This window comes from Carassius auratus, unplaced genomic scaffold (assembly GCF_003368295.1).
Source record: "Carassius auratus strain Wakin unplaced genomic scaffold, ASM336829v1 scaf_tig00008198, whole genome shotgun sequence".
Lineage (NCBI taxonomy): Eukaryota > Metazoa > Chordata > Actinopteri > Cypriniformes > Cyprinidae > Carassius > Carassius auratus.
The window spans coordinates 40,991-58,730 of NW_020523920.1; the positions used below are offsets into that span (position 1 = coordinate 40,991).

Sequence of the window (17,740 nt, forward strand, 5' to 3'; positions counted from 1 at the left end):
GGGGTCACAGTCAGTTGCTGTTTGCTGATTGGTTGGCAGTCCAAATGTCGGCAGATATATTTTAACAAAAATAATTTAAAATGTAAATTACATTTTAACATTTTTAGCATTATTGCACATTATATTGGATTCTTATTTCTGTGCTCCTGAGAGTATGATTTAGAATGTTTAGTGACGTCACAGAATTGTCGTGCGTTGGCTGGCACTGAGCCAGAGACAGACGCTCTCAGCACTTGTCATATATCACAATATGCAGTGTTTTCAACCCCATAATGTTTATTTTAGGTTTCATTAATTTAAATATACATAATCACTAGTAAAACAATACATTGGTAGTTTGTCAAAAACACACTGATGTCTATGGAAGCCGCAAAAACTATCTAATCAAATGTAATTTGCCGATGTGTTTAATTCATATATCAGACACACATAGCAGAACAATAAAGTTTACTCTATTCTTCGCCCAGTTCAACAGCCACTTACTTTCATGTATTTCGGGAGAAACTGGGGAATTCAATTGCTGTAACGTTACGTTAAATCCGGCTGACAGGACTCTGAACTGCAGAGCTCTCGTTATAGATCAAGATCATTTATAAAGGTTTTTAAATGAAGAATCGGAATATCAGATAGATGACATGGTAAGCAAGTTTGTTTATATTATATATTTTAATAAAAAAATGAAAAACTAAATAAAACGAATACTGATACATCTGTTAATGGCTGCGGTGTGTCATGTGACAATCATGACGTGTCGCCATGGAAACAAGGGGTCAGTTAAAATATTTGTAATTAACGCGTGAAAGGGTTGATTTAAAAATATATATATTTTCTAAGTAAAGAACAATAGCCCAAGTTTAGTAAACATTTTTTATTGAGACTATAAAAATAATTCTGCATCTATTTTTAGATTTTATATATATATATATATATATATATATATATATAAATAGAAAACAGGTATTTTAAATTACACTATAACTGTAAATTACTATTACACTGTATTTTGATCAAATAAATGCAAACTTTGTGGGCATTAGAACTATAATGTATTATTATAATATATATATATATATATATATATATATATATATATATATATATATATATATATATATATTGATGAGTAGTATACAGATCTTGATTGAAGATTGAAGATAGAAGAAGCACAAAATCACTTTAACTGATTTTTAAATTAAATGTTCTCTCCTGGTGGAATGACCTCCCCAACTCAATTCGAGCAGCTGAGTCCTTAGCCATCTTCAAGAATTGGCTTAAAACCCATCTTTTCCATCTTTATTTGACCCTCTAACTTTAACACTCACTATTCCAATTCTATTCTTTAAAAAAGTGCCCCATTTAGACTTAAACTCTATTAATTTACTTACTTAAATAAATAACACTAGCTGTTCTATTCTTTTTGCATTCTATCTATTTTTTTTTTATTTATTATGCAATTAACAAAAGCAAAAAGGCCTCTAACACTAGCTTGCTCTATTCTACCCGTTTTCTTTTTTATTATTTAATAAAACTTGCTACGTGAACTGCGTTTAAGCTAACTGAGACTTGTTATAGCACTTATCTATAATTGCTGTTTTGTTAGATTTGATTGCTTCATTTGTCATCATTTGTGAGTCACTTTGGATAAAAGTGTCTGCTAAACAACTAAATGTAAATGGATATAAATACAAACACTAGCATGTATATGTTTAAGAAAAATATGTTATGTTTATATATTAAATATATTTATATATAAAATATAAGAATGTAAATATAAAAACGTGTATACACATGTAAATATATAGGCCTACAGTAAAAAATATATAAATATATACTGCATGTGTGTGCATTTATAACAATCTATCTTCTGAGTACTAAGTTATTAACCCAACAATAGCGGATCAGTGAATTTTTTTGCAGTGGGCCGCGCAAACATATGTGTTTGGTTGTGTGGGCCGCGAGTTGAAAAAGGTTGGGAACCACTGATTTAGAAGATGATATTTTAATTAAGTAAAGATTGCCATTCAGAGAATCAAAAGCAAATGTTTTAAACCTACCATCATTGTAATCTTTTAATATAATACTAAATAAAGATGAACTTTTATTTATTGCCTGTTACATTCTGAGGAGAAACTGAGATTGAAGATGATTATATTGACATGCTAATTCAGTTGATTAAACAGTTAAATATTTTACTGTCTTTTCAATTTCTCCTGTACTGTATTACATTTGTTTTTAAATGTAAAATTATATGTTTTTAGAAAAAAGACTTTTATTTTGCTCTGGTGGTGTGACGTCATAAGGCTGTGCGCACTCCCGCGTCTGTGATTCGGCTGAAGAAAGGTGTGTGATTTTAATAGTTTAAAGTTTTTTAATCGACTAAACTCATTTAGAGAGTCGTATATTATTACACTGTGAAAACAAGTCTGAACCCGTGTCACATTGTAATGCTTTAACTAGTGATATTAATGATGGTTAATGCTTGTAAAGTGCTCCCGAACAGAAGTAAGAGAAACAGTGCGTCTCATTTCGCTCCCTATAAAGTGAATCATATCATTTTAAACAAACTCGGTTACTGGTTAGTAGTGTTGGAGAAAACAGCAATGAATCAATTGAATCGCAAAATGATTCAGTGATTCGATCGAATCATCGCGTGCTGACTTCATCTGCTGTTTAAAACAGAGTAAATGCGACGAAAACAAACACAAACCTGTTTAATGATAACTTTACTAAACAACTGCAAATGTTTTCCTGAAAGTGAAATCTATTAAATATAATCTACTCATCAAGCAATACTAAACATACGTCTTAAACCAATTTGTGTCATTTTATTAATTTGAACGCTAATGTCCATGAACTCTGACTCCCTTAGCAGTGTGCTGACTACTGAACTAGAGCTGATTATTTCTGTTAATTATTCTCATCTTAATCACAGATAAACTGAGGTCCATGTGACACTTTTATAAAGATGGAGTTTATCAAAGAGGAGAGTGAAGACGTGAAGATTGAAGAAACATTCAGAGTCAAACATGAAGAGACTGAGACACACAATATTATAAAGATGGAGTTTATTAAAGAGGAGAGAGAAGATGTGAAGATTGAAGAAACATTCAGAGTCAAACATGAAGAGACTGAGGAACAAACAGGTTAGTTTTTATTCTCAAAGCTGAACTCAGTTGATCATTATTCAAATGTCCAGCTCTACAGAACACATTAAACTCTAGTGTTGATATTTCCAGTTATTAATAAAAGTAGTCTTAATAGAAAGCTATTTTATTAACAAAAAAAAAAACTATTTCTGTGAAAGCAACAGTTATTTTCCTAATTGTGAAAAATTATGTGATGGTGAATCCCTCCATCAAGATCAAGATGGATGGAGATTTGTTGTTGTTTTTTGGCTTGTGACTTGATCTTTTGAATGTAATACAAAACTGCTATTACAAAACTGAACCTAGTGTAGTGGAAAGTGTTTCTAATGTTTAAGACATAAATGTCTGTAAGAAACCAGTTCTGCTGGGTCTAAGTCTACGTTCACACTGCAGGGCTTAATGCTTCGAAAAAATTTGATTTTTTTTGCAAGGCGGTTCAAATTTCCAATTGAATACCACCTTTTGTGATCTCCTGTGTGGACGTGAAATGACCCAGAAGTGACCCGCATCCGCAGAAGAGTACTCAACGGTCAACGACGTCACTCGTTGCTTGCGGAAGTAGCTAACATTAAACATGGATGTCAACAACAGTGTAGTCAACAGCGGAGCTCTTTTTGCAATATTAAAGTTATTTTCCCAACAGAGCCAGCACAATTACAAACTTCTAGTTTTAAGAAGAAAATTAAAAAGGAGGAGGAGAGCAAGGGTTTTGGCCATGGCGTTTTGTGGAGCAGTGTTAGAAACGTCGGTACAGAGAAACGTGTGGGTGCTGAGTCAGGAGTGGTGGGATACTGATGTGAATGGCTCTTCTCGTTCCCGCCTACTGCAATGCAGAATAATGACGTTTGTAGCGTATCAATGACGTGCGGGTCGGATACATGTGGCCTGGCCGTTCAGACGGAGGTTGCATTTCAAAAGATCGGATACGTATCGGATTCAGGACCACATACCCAAGTGGCCTGGGTCACATTTGAAAAGTTCGGATCTCTGTCGTTCAGACTGTCATGAAAAGATCAGATACAGGTCGCATAGGGGCAAAAAAATCGGAATTGGGTCGTTTCAGCCTGCAGTGTGAACGTAGCCTAAGTCTTGTGGTCCTCTAACATGATTTTTGAGATGTTGATAACTGCCAGCTTAAAGATACAGTTGCAATCAAAATTATTAGAGACTAATACTGTAGAAATGCAAGCTTTTCTAAGGATCTAGAATTTCATAAAATTGCATCTATAACAGTTTACTTGCATATTAAATGTGTTAATGTCAATATACAATGTAATATTTTTGAGTTATAGGTATTTTTAATCACACAGATATGTCATAATTATTCAACCCCTGATCATCGGCAATTATTTTTATGATAGGGAACAGATTTTAGAAACTATTAAAAACAGAATTAGCTCGAGATGTTACACATAGGGCCCTATTTTAAAAATTTAAATGCAAAGTGTAAAGCGCACGGCGCAAGTGCACTCAGGGCGTGTCCAAATCCAATTTTGCTATTTTAATGACGGAAAAATGGTCCGTGCGCCTGGGTGCATTTTTGGAATGGGTTGTCCCTATTTTCTATTAATAAGTAATGGTCGTAATGTTTACATGGTGGAAAAGCTGAACGCTTCTAATCTAAGAAACCTATCTGCTCGTGCGCTAAATTAAAGCGCGTGAGCAGATAATCTACGGGACAACCAGGAATCCACCAAAGCTCCCCGTGATGAGTCAGTTAATATGTGTGTGTGTGTGTGTGTGTGTTGGCACAATTGTTCAATTAATTCGCCAAGTTCATTTATCATTATAGGTAGTAATAGGCTGAATTACAAACAGGGGCGGACTGCATTGTATATTGTTATTGAAACTTCATAATGTTTCACTTGACACTATACATTTAATCAGGAATTATAGTTTGGAAAAAGTCTAACTAGTAAAATGTTTACACATTATGTGAAAACTAGTACAAGTATATAAATACATAAAAAGTGACTTACTCATGTTTATGATCTCTGCTGAATAAAGTGCTGCATTCTTTTTTTCTGAGGAAATCTCAAATCCTCAACAACATCACATCTTTTTGGGGTGAATTATGTCTTATTCCTCTCATCACGAAGCAAACAGTAAAATAAAAAAACTTGAAGAACAGTCTCGCTGATTTGTCTTCAGTTGTGTGGGCATATTCAAAAGATAAATGCATACGCGTTAATCGGCTCCAGAGGGCCGAGCAGCAGTGCGTCTGGGAACCGGAATTTTTTTTTTCCTCTCTCGTCCCTGTCGCTCCTCCTTCCATCTCCTTTTCTCTCGCCTCGTCTGTCCTACCCCCAGGTTCCCGCAGGTCCCCGTGAGCGGCCCCCCCCCGGAGGGGGGGGGGGGGAGGAGTAGAGCGCAGTCTCGAGGGTACCCACCCGACCTGCGAGGGGCGATGGGGGTATGTGACGAGTGGGGCGGGGCCGAGAGACGTGGGAACATGGAGTGAGGCCAGGTGTAGTGATTGGAGATGAGCTACACCTGCGACCCACCACCTGTCTCGAGTCCCACGTAGGAGATGGAAGGATATAAAACTGGAGTGACGACCGTGAAGGACGAGAGAGGACCAGGCCTGGGATTTTAAGTTGTGTTTTGGTTTTTGTTTGAGCGCACCAGTCGTCCGCTAGGGGCTGGTGCGCTGTTTTGTGTTTATTTTGAATAATTAAAATGTGATTTGATTGTGCGCCGGTTCCCGCCTCCTTCTTCCCGATGAATATGGAGATAATATTATTACAGGGTTAAACTCAACCTTGTGAAGACAGAATGAGTTGTGGTCTTTGCCAACCCAGCACTTCATCTCAACTTCTCTATACAGCTAGGATCGTCCACCATAACTCCTTCTAGGACAGACAGGAACCTTAGAGTTGTGACTGATGATCAGCTAAGCTTCACAGACCATATTACTACAATGGCTCGGTCCTGCAGATTTGCTTTATACAACATTAGGAAGATTAGACCCTTCCTATCAGAGCAGGCCAAACAGCTCTTGTTTTCTCCAGACTGGACTATTGTATTGCTCTCTTAGCAGGCCTTCCCTCATGTACTATTGAGACTCTGCAACTGAGCTGAAGAAAGCACATGTCACACCTCTCTTCATCAGTTTGCACTGGCTGCCGATAGCTGCTAGCATCAAAATCAAGGCACTTGTATACAAGAAAACTACTGGCTCTGCACTAAAGAACTTAATCTTGCTATTCCAGACTTATACGCCTTCCAGAGTTTTGCAAATGAATGACACCTCGTCTTATCATCCCAAAATAGCACAAAAACATTCTCATGGACCTTTACCTGGACTGTTCCAAGCTGGTGTAATCTCAATTCGAGCAGCCATCTTCAAAAAACGTCTAAAGAAATATTTTTCATCAGCAAGTCCCTTTTTTAAGGCTTGTTACAGCACTTGAATACTGTTGCCCTTATATAGGTCTGAATTGCTTCCATTTGCTCTTCTCATTTGTAAGTTTTTTATATTTAATGTAAATGTAACATTTTCTAGACTAAAAAGAAAAATGTGTGATTTTTTGGCATATGCGACGCCATAAACTAATATCCCTAATCTAAAAACAAGGGTTGTGAAATACTCCAAAATTAATCTAACAACAAGAAAACAAATCTAATCCAAAATCAAAGCAAACAGCAATGTAATAAACAAATAACTACACTGAACCAAATTATAAATGCTACATTTGTTTTTGCCCCCATTTTTCATTAGCTGAATTCAAAGATCTTAGCCTTTTTTGGTCCTCAAAAAGCATATTTCAATCAAATAGTGTTCACAAATATGTTTAAATCTGTTATGGAATACCAGGACAGGAGGCTGAAAGTAACAGAAACACAGTTTATTGAGGCATAAGTAGAGGAGCAGGTTGTGCAGGGTGATGTGATGGTGCTGGAGGCAGTGATGAAGGGATCCGTAGGTGAATAGCTCAAGACACTGGAGGCAGTGGACACACACACACACGCACATGATGAAGGCTGGGAGCTTCTGGAGAGAGGTAAGTAGAAAAGGGAGTTAGTCCTCAGAGTAAGCATTCAGGTAAGACCTTGTTGTGAACGAAACCGGACGCTGACTTAGATGCGTGTGTGGTATTTGTAGTGAGAAGGTGATTGCATGCAGGTGCATGAGGATCAGGTGGGAGTGATTGGTACTCGGGTGAGGGAGTGCGCTGTGATTGGTTGGTGGTGGAACCTGGCAGGTCTGTTACAGTACCCCCTCCCCACGGCCCGCTCCTGAGGGCAGAGGACCCCGACGACGTGGTGAACATCCTCTTCCTGTAGGAGCTGGTCTTTCGGGATGATTGGAGTGGTAGGTGTCTAGTAGGTTTGGATCCAGGATGTTGTTGAGTGGGACCCATGAGCGTTCCTCTGGACCGTATCCTTCCCAGTCCACTAAGTACCCAAGTTGTCCACCATGCCGCCAGGATGCTTGTTTGTGGAAATTTGCAAGTTTAATGCTCCAACCACAGGCGCCTTAGGATGACGTAAGCGGTGGATTCCTCCTGAACCAGCAGATGGATCTCCTCTATATGAAGTTGCCTGGTTTGTAGGGTTAATGGGGCCCACACTATGACAAATACATCTTCAACTCAGTGGTTTTCCAGTTATTGTGTGGACCTGGTAGGCTGACGGCATTGCTGTGGTAGTGAGCTTCAGCTGACGGCAGAGGGCACCGGAGATGAAGTTGCCGGCTAACCCAGAATCGAGGAGGATGGAAATTGGAAGAGAGATGTCAGCGGCAGTAAGTGTCACTATTGTGGTGAGTGGTTTCATTTGATACTTTGAAGGGAGAATTGCTCTCACCATGGGACGAGGAGGGCGGACGGGGCATACGGAGATGCACAGTAGAACACAGATTTTGGGACAGCCGTCTTTGTCGTTCAGCTGCAGTGAGTCGATAGGAGTCGACGAGCATGAGCTCGCTTGCTGGTTCTGGGGAGCTGAAGGCCATTGATCGGCAGAGTGGCGAGTTAGAATACGCCTGGCCCTGGTGCTCTTTGAGGCACAACTGCATACGGTTGGCGAAGCAGATGGAGAGTTGAATGAAGTATTCAAGCCCGATGGTATCCTCATATGCAACAAGATGCAACCGCACTCGAGGTTCTAAATTCATGATGGTAGGTGGTCAGCAAGGCCTGCTCATTCCATCCGCTAGTGGCCGCAAGAGTCCTGAACTTAAGAGCATATTCATTGACAGACATCTTTTCTTGTTTTAAATTATAAAGCTTCTCACCAATAGAAGAGTCGCAAGCGGGTTTGCCAAAAAATTATTGGAAATGGTCGATGAAGCTAGAATAAGACTGGGTAACTGGGTTATTCTGTGTCCAAATAGAATCGTCCCACTGAAGGGCTTTGCCTTGTAATTGAGATATCAGGAAGACCACTTTAGATCGTTCGGTGGGGTACAAGTGTGGTTGCATCTCCAGGAGCAGGGAGCATTGGAGCAGGAATCCGCTGCAATCCTCCGCCGAACCAGAGTAGGGCGCCGGCTTGGCCATGGGACTGGTGTGCACGGCAGGTGAGGAAGTGGTGGTGTTGTCGACAGAAGTGCTTGCAGGTCATGGGGATGCCGGGAGAGTGGTGAGTGTTTGACGCAAAGCGTCAACCAAGTCCTGGAAGGGGTTCGTGAGGCTCATGCTTGTCTTGATCGGTCTTGGTCCGGTCTTCTGTTACGGAATACCAGGACAGGAGGCTGAAAGTATCAGAGAAACAGTTTATTGAGGCATTAGTAGAGGAGCAGGTTGTGCAGGGTGATGTGATGGTGCTGGAGGCAGTGATGAAGGGATCCGTAGGTGAATGGCTCAAGACTCTGGAGGCAGTGGACACGCATATGAGGAAGGCTGGGAGCTTCTGGAGATCGCTGGAGAGAGGTTAGTAGAAAGGGAGTTAGTCCTTAGCGTAAGCATTCAGGTAAAACCTCGTTGTGAACGAGACCATACGCTGACTGGGTGCGTGTGTGTGGTATTTGTAGTTAGGAGGTGATTGCAGGTGGATGAGGGTCAGGTGGGAGTGATTAGTACTCAGGTGAGGGAGTGCGCTGTGATTGGTTGGTGGTGGAACCTGGCGTGTCTGTTACAAAATCTGTGTTTGTGAGCAATTCTCCTTTGTGGAGGTAATACATCCACCTCACAGGTGTGGTATATCAAGAGTCTGATTAGACAGCATGATTATTGCACAGGTGTGCCTTAGGCTGGCCACAATAAAAGGCCACTCTAAAATGTAAACAGTTTTATCACACTGCGCAATGCCACAGATGGTTTTGAGGGACCATGCAGTTGGCTTGCTGACTGCAGGAATGTCCTACAGAGCTGTTGCCTGTGAATTGATTATTCATTTCTCTACTATAAGACATGTCAGAAAATTTGGAAGTACATCTAACCGGCCTCACAACTGCAGGCCACGTGTCACCACACCAGCCCAGGACCTTCACATCCAGCATCTTCCCCTCCAAGATTATTTGAGACCAGCCACCTGGACAGCTGCTGCAACAATTGGTTTGCACAACCAAAGAATTTCTGCACAAACTGTCAGAAAACGTCTCGGGGAAGCTCAGCTGCATGCTTGTCGTTCTCAGCGGGGTCTTGACCTGACTGCATTTCATCGTCATAACCGATTTGAGTAGGCAAATGCTCACATTTGATGGCATCTGGCACTTTCGAGAGTTGTTCTCTTCACGGATGAATCCCAGTTTTCACTGTACAGGGCAGATGGCAGACAGTGTGTATGGTGTCTTGTGGGTGAGCGGTTTGCTCATGTCTATGTTGTGGATCGAGTGGCCCATGGTGGCGGTGGGGTTATGGTATGTTATTTACTATGAACACGGGTGTGTTTTATTGATGGCATTTTAAATGCATAGAGATACTGCGACGAGATCCTAAGGCCCACTGTTGTGCCATTCATCATCGACCATCACCTCATGTTGCATGATAAATTCCTGGAAGCTGTAAACATCCCAGTTCTAGCATGGGCAGCGTACTCTTCTGACATGTCACCCTTTGGATCGGCGTATATGACCGCATGTTCCAGTTCCTGCCTATATCCAGCAGCTTCACACATCCATTGAAGAGGGGTGGACCAACATTTCACAGGCCACAATCAACAACCTGATCAACTCTATGCAAAGGAGATGTGTTGCACTGTGTGAGGCAAACAGTGGTCACACCAGATACTGACTGGTTTTCAGAGTGTCAGTGTCAGCCATTAAGTGAATAAATGCCAGTGGGCATGGCATATGGTGAGACGATGACCATTCATCATGTCTTGCCCTGGAGGTGGCCTTTATGCAAATGTTTGTGCCCCTTATGATGTCACACAAATTGTTAATAATTGTTGATAATTTCTCATGTCATGACCCTTTTAAAGATTTCATTGAATGGCTATGTTCACAAATAAAGCATTGATTTGTCCAAATATATTAATGAAAAAGATCAATTGTGTTAATGTTATCTAAATAAACATTAATTTCAGATTGTGTAGTAAGTTATATTTCTTACTATTATTGACTCAAAAGTGTTTAGAGTGATCAGGACCTTTCATTATTATGGGCTAAGTGTTACACTTGCTGTACCCATATTAAGGTCCTAAAAATACCATCAATTACAGGCTCAGTGTGGAAGAATTGTAATAAAAGATCATTTATTATTTTAATATATTGTTATTTATTAAATCTCAGATGTGCTGTGTTCATTATCACATCAAATACAAAAATTATGACAAGCATAGTGGAAGTGACATCTTCAGTACTCAATATAAGGGCTGTGGGATTTGGGGAAAATATCTAATTGCGACAGATATTTAAATTGCGATTTGATTTGCGATTTTACTTTTGCAATGTCAAGCTTCAGCTTAATATTTTCAATAGTGTGCAGCACAGTATGGGTATCGTTATCCTGCTGAAACAAAAAACAAACAAAAAAAACAATAAAAACCATCACACAAATTTGCATGGTTTCCATTAGAACAGTTACAAAAAAAAATTTTTTCATAGGAATTACTGTTGTTCTATTGTTTCCCATCTGAAAGATTTCATCCCACCAATAGGATCCATCATATACCAGTAGACCCCATTATAGTTTACAATAAAGCCTAAAATAATTCCCATTATAACCCTTAAATCCATGAAAATTTCTATTGTGTTTTGGGAGGAGTTCTATTGTTTTTTGTTTGTTTTTTAGCAGGGAATATTATAATTGTATTACTACTTTTACAGAATTTACTCAAATTATTGAATTTCACAGGAAAGATTTGTTTATTTTGTATAAATAAAGAACTGTTATACTTTAGTCAATTATTAAAGTATTACATGGGTTACATAGGCTGATAAATTAATTTTTAAGTATTTGGGATTTTAAGAACAATTTGAAAATGTGCTGAATGTTTAATTTCATCCAAGTGAAATTAGCCAAACAGTTAGACTGATTTGTTTTTTTGAAGTGGAGCCTAATTTGTAATTTTTTTTTAATCGGAGCCAAGGCAGGTCAAGTCTCATCTATATTGCTAGATGCCCTCGTGGAGACCTGTGATTTGATTAATTGGTGAGGTGAGGGCCATCATAAGACCTTTGCGAAGTTAAATTGCGAAGATTTTGAGTTTTCGTCAAGGGGTGTGTCCCTCGCGACCTGACAAATTTACTTGTTTTGTTGAGAAAAGGAAGTTGCTGTAACTCAGGCAAGGAATGTCTCATCTGCCCCAAGCTTCACGTTTGACAAGAGTCCTTTCCTGAGCACATAGCTGTAGTGCCACCTACTGGCAACAAGAAGTGACATGGTTAACACTGTTTTGGACTCCTAGGAACATATTAAAAAGTGTGAACAAGTTCTAAATAGGCTGGCAACACGCTAGAAACATATTAAAACATGCTAGTAACATTTAGCTAAGTGCTAAAGCATGCTACTAATGCAGTGATAAAGAAATTTGCTGTATCTAAGGCAAGCAATGTCCGATCTGCCCCAAACTTCACACATTTGACAAGAGTCCTGTTCTGAACACATCATCATGCCCAAATTCAGTTATTGTCATAGCGCCACCTGCTGGAAACAGGAAGTGACATGGTTGGACTCCTAGCAACATAATAAAAAGCATCAACAAGTGTATAGGCTTTGCAACATTTTAGAAGCATTCTAAAAGCTAGCAACACTTAGCTAAGGTTTTAAACGTGCTATAAATGCAGTGAAACTAGAACATTACTATAACTTGTCCATACAATGTCCAATCTGCCTCAAACTTCACAAGTTTAATTAGAGTCCTGGCCCGAACACATTTACATGCCGATATTCAGTTATAATCATAGCACCACCTGTTGGCAGCAGGAAATGTGGCTCAAATATTTACCATTTTATAAGCATATGGCCCAACGTTCGCTGTTCTCCTATGGCAACCGGGTGGTGCTGAGCCCGGGTGCGAGGGCCCTTTCATCGCTGCTTGCAGCTTAAATTAATATTTTATCTGTATTTAATGTTCTACTGTTAGTGTTACCTGTCTACACCAAGGGTCTGAGAGTAATCCAATTTAAATTCTCCGTATGTATGTACTGTACATGTGGAAGAATTGACTAAAGCAGACTTGACATGACTTATGTTGTTTCTACATTAATTTGGAGATTCACTGTGAAGTTGTGACAATATAAATATATAAATATGCAATTTATTACTGAAAATATGCAATTAATAATTTTTTTAATCGATTGACAGCATTAGTCTAAATGTTTAGATGTCTGTTGTTTTGTGTAATTAAACTAGTATTTGTCTCTTTTTACCTCAGACCTGATGGCACTGAAAGATGAGAGTCAAGGACTGAATGAAACAGAAGAGAAAGATAAAAATGAGAAACATCATGATTTCAAAACTAAAGAAAAATCAATTAGTTGTTCACAGACTGAAAAGACTCAGAAAATACAAACTAAAACCCTTAATTACAACAGAATTCACACTGGAGAGAAATCTTACACCTGCAAACTGTGTGGAAAGAGATTTACGCAACAAAATACCCTTAATGTCCACATGAGAATTCACACTGGAGAGAAACCTTACACCTGCAAAATGTGTGGAAAGTGTTTTACACGGAAAAATCACCTTAATGTCCACAAGAGAATTCACAGTGAAGAGAAACCATTCATATGCCCTCAGTGTGGAAAGCGATTTAAACAGAAAAGTACCCTTAATGTCCACATGAGAATTCACACTGGAGAGAAACCTTACACCTGCAAAGTGTGTGGAAAGTGTTTTACACTGAAAGATCACCTTAATGTCCACAAGAGAATTCACAGTGAAGAGAAACCATTCATATGCCCTCATTGTGGAAAGAGATTTACACAGATAAATAGCCTTAATGTCCACATGAGGATTCACACTGGAGAGAAACCTTACACCTGTGAGCTGTGTGAGAAGAGTTTCACACGTATTGGAGAGCTTAAGATTCACAAGAGCATTCACAGTGAAGAGAAACCATTCATATGCCCTCAGTGTGGAAAGAGATTTAAACAGAAAAATACCCTTAATGTCCACATGAGAATTCACACTGGAGAGAAACCTTACACCTGCAAAATGTGTGGAAAGTGTTTTACACGGAAAATTCACCTTAATGTCCACAAGAGAATTCACAGTGAAGAGAAACCATTCATATGCCCTCATTGTGGAAAGAGATTTACACAGATAAATAGCCTTAATGTCCACATGAGGATTCACACTGGAGAGAAACCATTCATATGCCCTCATTGTGGAAAGAGATTTACACAGATAAATAGCCTTAATGTCCACATGAGGATTCACACTGGAGAAAAACCTTACACCTGTGAGCTGTGTGAGAAGAGTTTCACACGTATTGGAGAGCTTAAGATTCACAAGAGCATTCACAGTGAAGAGAAACCATTCATATGCCCTCAGTGTGGAAAGAGATTTAAACAGAAAAATACCCTTAATGTCCACATGAGAATTCACACTGGAGAGAAACCTTACACCTGCAAAATGTGTGGAAAGTGCTTTACACAGAAAAATCACCTTAATGTCCACATGAGAATTCACACTGGAGAGAAACCTTACACCTGTGAGCTGTGTGAGAAGAGTTACACACGAAAGGAAGATCTTAAAATTCACAAGAGAATTCACAGTAAAGAGAAACCATTCATATGCCCTCAGTGTGGAAAGAGATTTACACAGAAAAATACCCTTACTGTCCACATGAGAATTCACACTGGAGAGAAACCTTACACCTGCAAAATGTGTGGAAAGTGTTTTACACGGAAAGATCACCTTACTGTCCACATGAGAATTCACAGTGAAGAGAAACTATTCATATGCCCTCAGTGTGGAAAGAAATTTACAAGGAAAAATACCCTTAATGTCCACATGAGTATTCACACCGGAGAGAAACCTTTTATCTGAAAACTCTGTGGAAAGAATTTCTCACATAACATATACCTAAAGAATCACATGAGGATTCACACTGATGAGAAACCTTTCACCTGTGAACAGTGTGGAAAGAGTTTCAGGGCTATAGCAAGCCTAAAGATTCACATGAGAGTTCACACTGGAGAGAGGCCATTCAAATGTGATCAGTGTGAAATTAGTTTCTCATTTTACAAAAACCTGAAACATCATTTGAAATGTCATTCTGACAAGAAAATGCCATTTTCCTCAGAATAACAAGAGGTTTAGAAAAAAAGAGTGATTTCTTGGATTACTCTCTTATCATTTATTCAGGAGCAGATTTATTTTAAAAATATTGTCCCAATTTTGAAACTTACAAATCCGTCACATTTAACTTTCAGCTCATTCAATATAAAGTGCACAGACAGCATTATTCTTGTACAAGGTTACATTCTACATACCCCTCTATGTCACCCTTATGTATTAAATGTAGGCCCAATGAGGGAACTTTGGGTCATTTATTTTGGTTCTGCCCCCCCAAAAATAAGTTCTGGTTTGTTTTGTTTTTATTCAAGGGTGTTAAGACTGATTTTCCCCATGGAATTCTTGTTACTGTATTCATCTGGTCTCCATGTTTGGAAACCTATAGTCCCAGTCAAACTCAAGCAGTCCAGTATGGGATGACAATAACAAAGAAAATACTATTTTGAAGATGTGAAAGAAAGAGTTTGTACACAAATTTGAGATGTGGCTAACAGAGTTTAGCAGTGTGCTACATATGGAGAAATTCAGATGTGAAATTGCTGGTAAACTGAAGAGATTCTTACAGATATGGAAACCCTTTTAAATATCTTGAAGGTGATAACTGATTGTTAATTTCAACACTCTAATAAAGGGATAGGTAACGTTGGTTCTGGGTACCACTGTCCTGCAGATTTTAGCTCCAACCCTAATCAAACACACCTGAACAAGCTACATTTTTACAAGGGCTACAGGCAGGTGTTGGTTTTTTCAAGGTTTGAGCTAAACTCTGCAGGACATCATCACTCCAGGACCACGTTGCCTATCCCTGATCTGGACATATTCTCTGTGTGGTGTGACAGAGTATGTCCAGTAAGGTTATCATGCAGCTATTGAATAATTGGATAATATTTTGTACTGATATTTTATTTTATATAGCCCCCCCCCCCCCCCCCCCACACACCTTTTTCCTCGATGTGTAAGTAAGCCTATGGGTGAGACTTCCGTTGATAACAGATTAAAATAACATGATAGGACACATTAATTGTCAATATCAAGCAGCAAAACAAACTGTTTTGTACAGCTAAAATAGCTAAACGCAAATGAGACCAGAAGCTAGACCTATAGAATTTACAAATGACGGCGCCCGTTTTAACGTTAGGAAAAAGGTGGATACATTTTAAGTATGAAGGTAAAAGAATAGCAAAACTCGAGAACTTGTTGATTTGAATGTGACAACTTGTCATATTAATATTTGTACAAACCCGTTTCCAAAAATGTTGGGACACTGTACAAATTGTGAGTAAAAAAGGAATTGAATCATTTACAAATCTCATTAACATTTATTTTATTCACAATAGAATATAGATAACATATCAAAAGTTGAAAGTGAGACATTTTGAAATGTCATGCCAAATATTGTGATTTTGCATTTCATGAGAGCTGCACATTCCAAAAAAGTTGAGACATGTAGCAATAAGAGGCAGGAAAAGTTAAAAGTGCATATAAGGAACTGCTGGAGGACCAATTTGCAATTTTTAAGGTCAATTGGCAACATGATTGGGTATAAAATGAGCCTCTCAGAGTGGCAGTGTCTCTCAGAAGTCAAGATGGGCAGAGGATCACCAACTCCCCCAATGCTGCTTCGAAACATAGTGGAGCAATATGAGAAAGGATTTTCTCAGATTAAAAAATGAAAATAATTTGAAGTTATCATGATCTACAGTGCATAATATCATCCAAAAATGCATAGAATCTGGAACAATTTCTGTGCATAAGGGTCCAGGCCGGAAAACCATACTGGATGACGTCGATCTTCGGGCCCTTAGACGGCACTACATCACATGCTTAGACGGAATGCTACTCTAATGGAAATCACAACATGGGCTCAGGAATACTTTCAGAAAACATTGTCGGTGAACACAATCCACCGTGCCATTTGCCGTTGCAGTCTAAAACTCTATAAAAGAAAGCCATTTCTAAACTTAATCCAGAAGTGCAGGTGTTTTCTCTGTGCCAAGGCTCATTTAAAATGGACTGTGGTTAAGTGGAAAACTGTTCTGTGGTTAGACGAATCAAAATTTCTTTTTGGAAAACTGGGATGCCATGTCATCCGGACTGAAGAGGACAAGTACAACCCAAGTTGTTATCAGCGCTCAGTTCAGAAGCTAGCATCTCTGATGGGATGGGGTTGCATATATCCAAGTTCTAGAACAACATGTGCTCCCATCCAGACGTTGTCTTTTTCAGGGAAGACCTTGCATTTTCCAACATGACAATGCCAGACCACATACTGAATCAATTACAACATCATGGCTGCGTAGAAGAAGAATCTGGGTACTGAAATGCAGATCTGGGCCTGCAGTCCAGATCTTTCACCCATAAAAAAACGTTTGACTTGAAACGTTGCTGCACACCAAGCAAAAAAAGACACCAAAGTAGGTTCGAGAGAGTGAATCGAAAGCATTAGGAGCTGTCTGCTCTGCTCTCTATAGCTCATGAATGTCACACAACCTGGACATTTTAGGCAATATTAAACTCCTGGCCGGGACGTGTCCCGTATGAACGGCGCATGTGGCCACTCTATTGAGAATAAACTGCTTACCTGTGCTCCCACTTTCCAGTGATCACTCCGGTGTATTCTCCAAGTTCCTGTTTTCATTGTCATCCAGTTGTCATTGTGTGTATAAGTGCTCCATGTGTGGTTGTAGCTCCATGTAGCTTTGCTTTTCTGTTGAATTTCCTTCTTACTATCTCTCTCTGTTGTCTAAAGTGATCAAACATAAACTTAATTCCAACCATGTATCCGATATTATCTATCAAACTATTCTGAACATTCACTTTAAACTAGGGCAGTCTGATATGGGTAAAATATCTAATTGCAATTTTTATTTTATATAGATGCGTTCATTTTCAGTTTGTTTACCAAAATGATTCGTTCAGAATCGTTCAATGATTCGTTCAGTTATCATTTCTTCGTATTAC

At 39.0% G+C, this 17,740-nt stretch overlaps 1 protein-coding gene across 1 annotated transcript; it reads left to right on the forward strand.

Annotated features, from left to right (window-relative positions):
• The first annotated feature begins 2,281 nt into the window (after window positions 1-2,281).
• Window positions 2,282-17,556, forward strand: LOC113071819 (gastrula zinc finger protein XlCGF26.1-like). Its single transcript, XM_026245129.1, has 3 exons — window positions 2,282-2,340; window positions 2,933-3,143; window positions 12,912-17,556. The coding sequence occupies exons 2-3, from the start codon at window positions 2,966-2,968 to the stop codon at window positions 14,528-14,530; spliced, it is 1,797 nt and encodes a 598-aa protein (XP_026100914.1). The 5' UTR covers window positions 2,282-2,340; window positions 2,933-2,965; the 3' UTR covers window positions 14,531-17,556.
• Window positions 17,557-17,740: the final 184 nt, after the last annotated feature.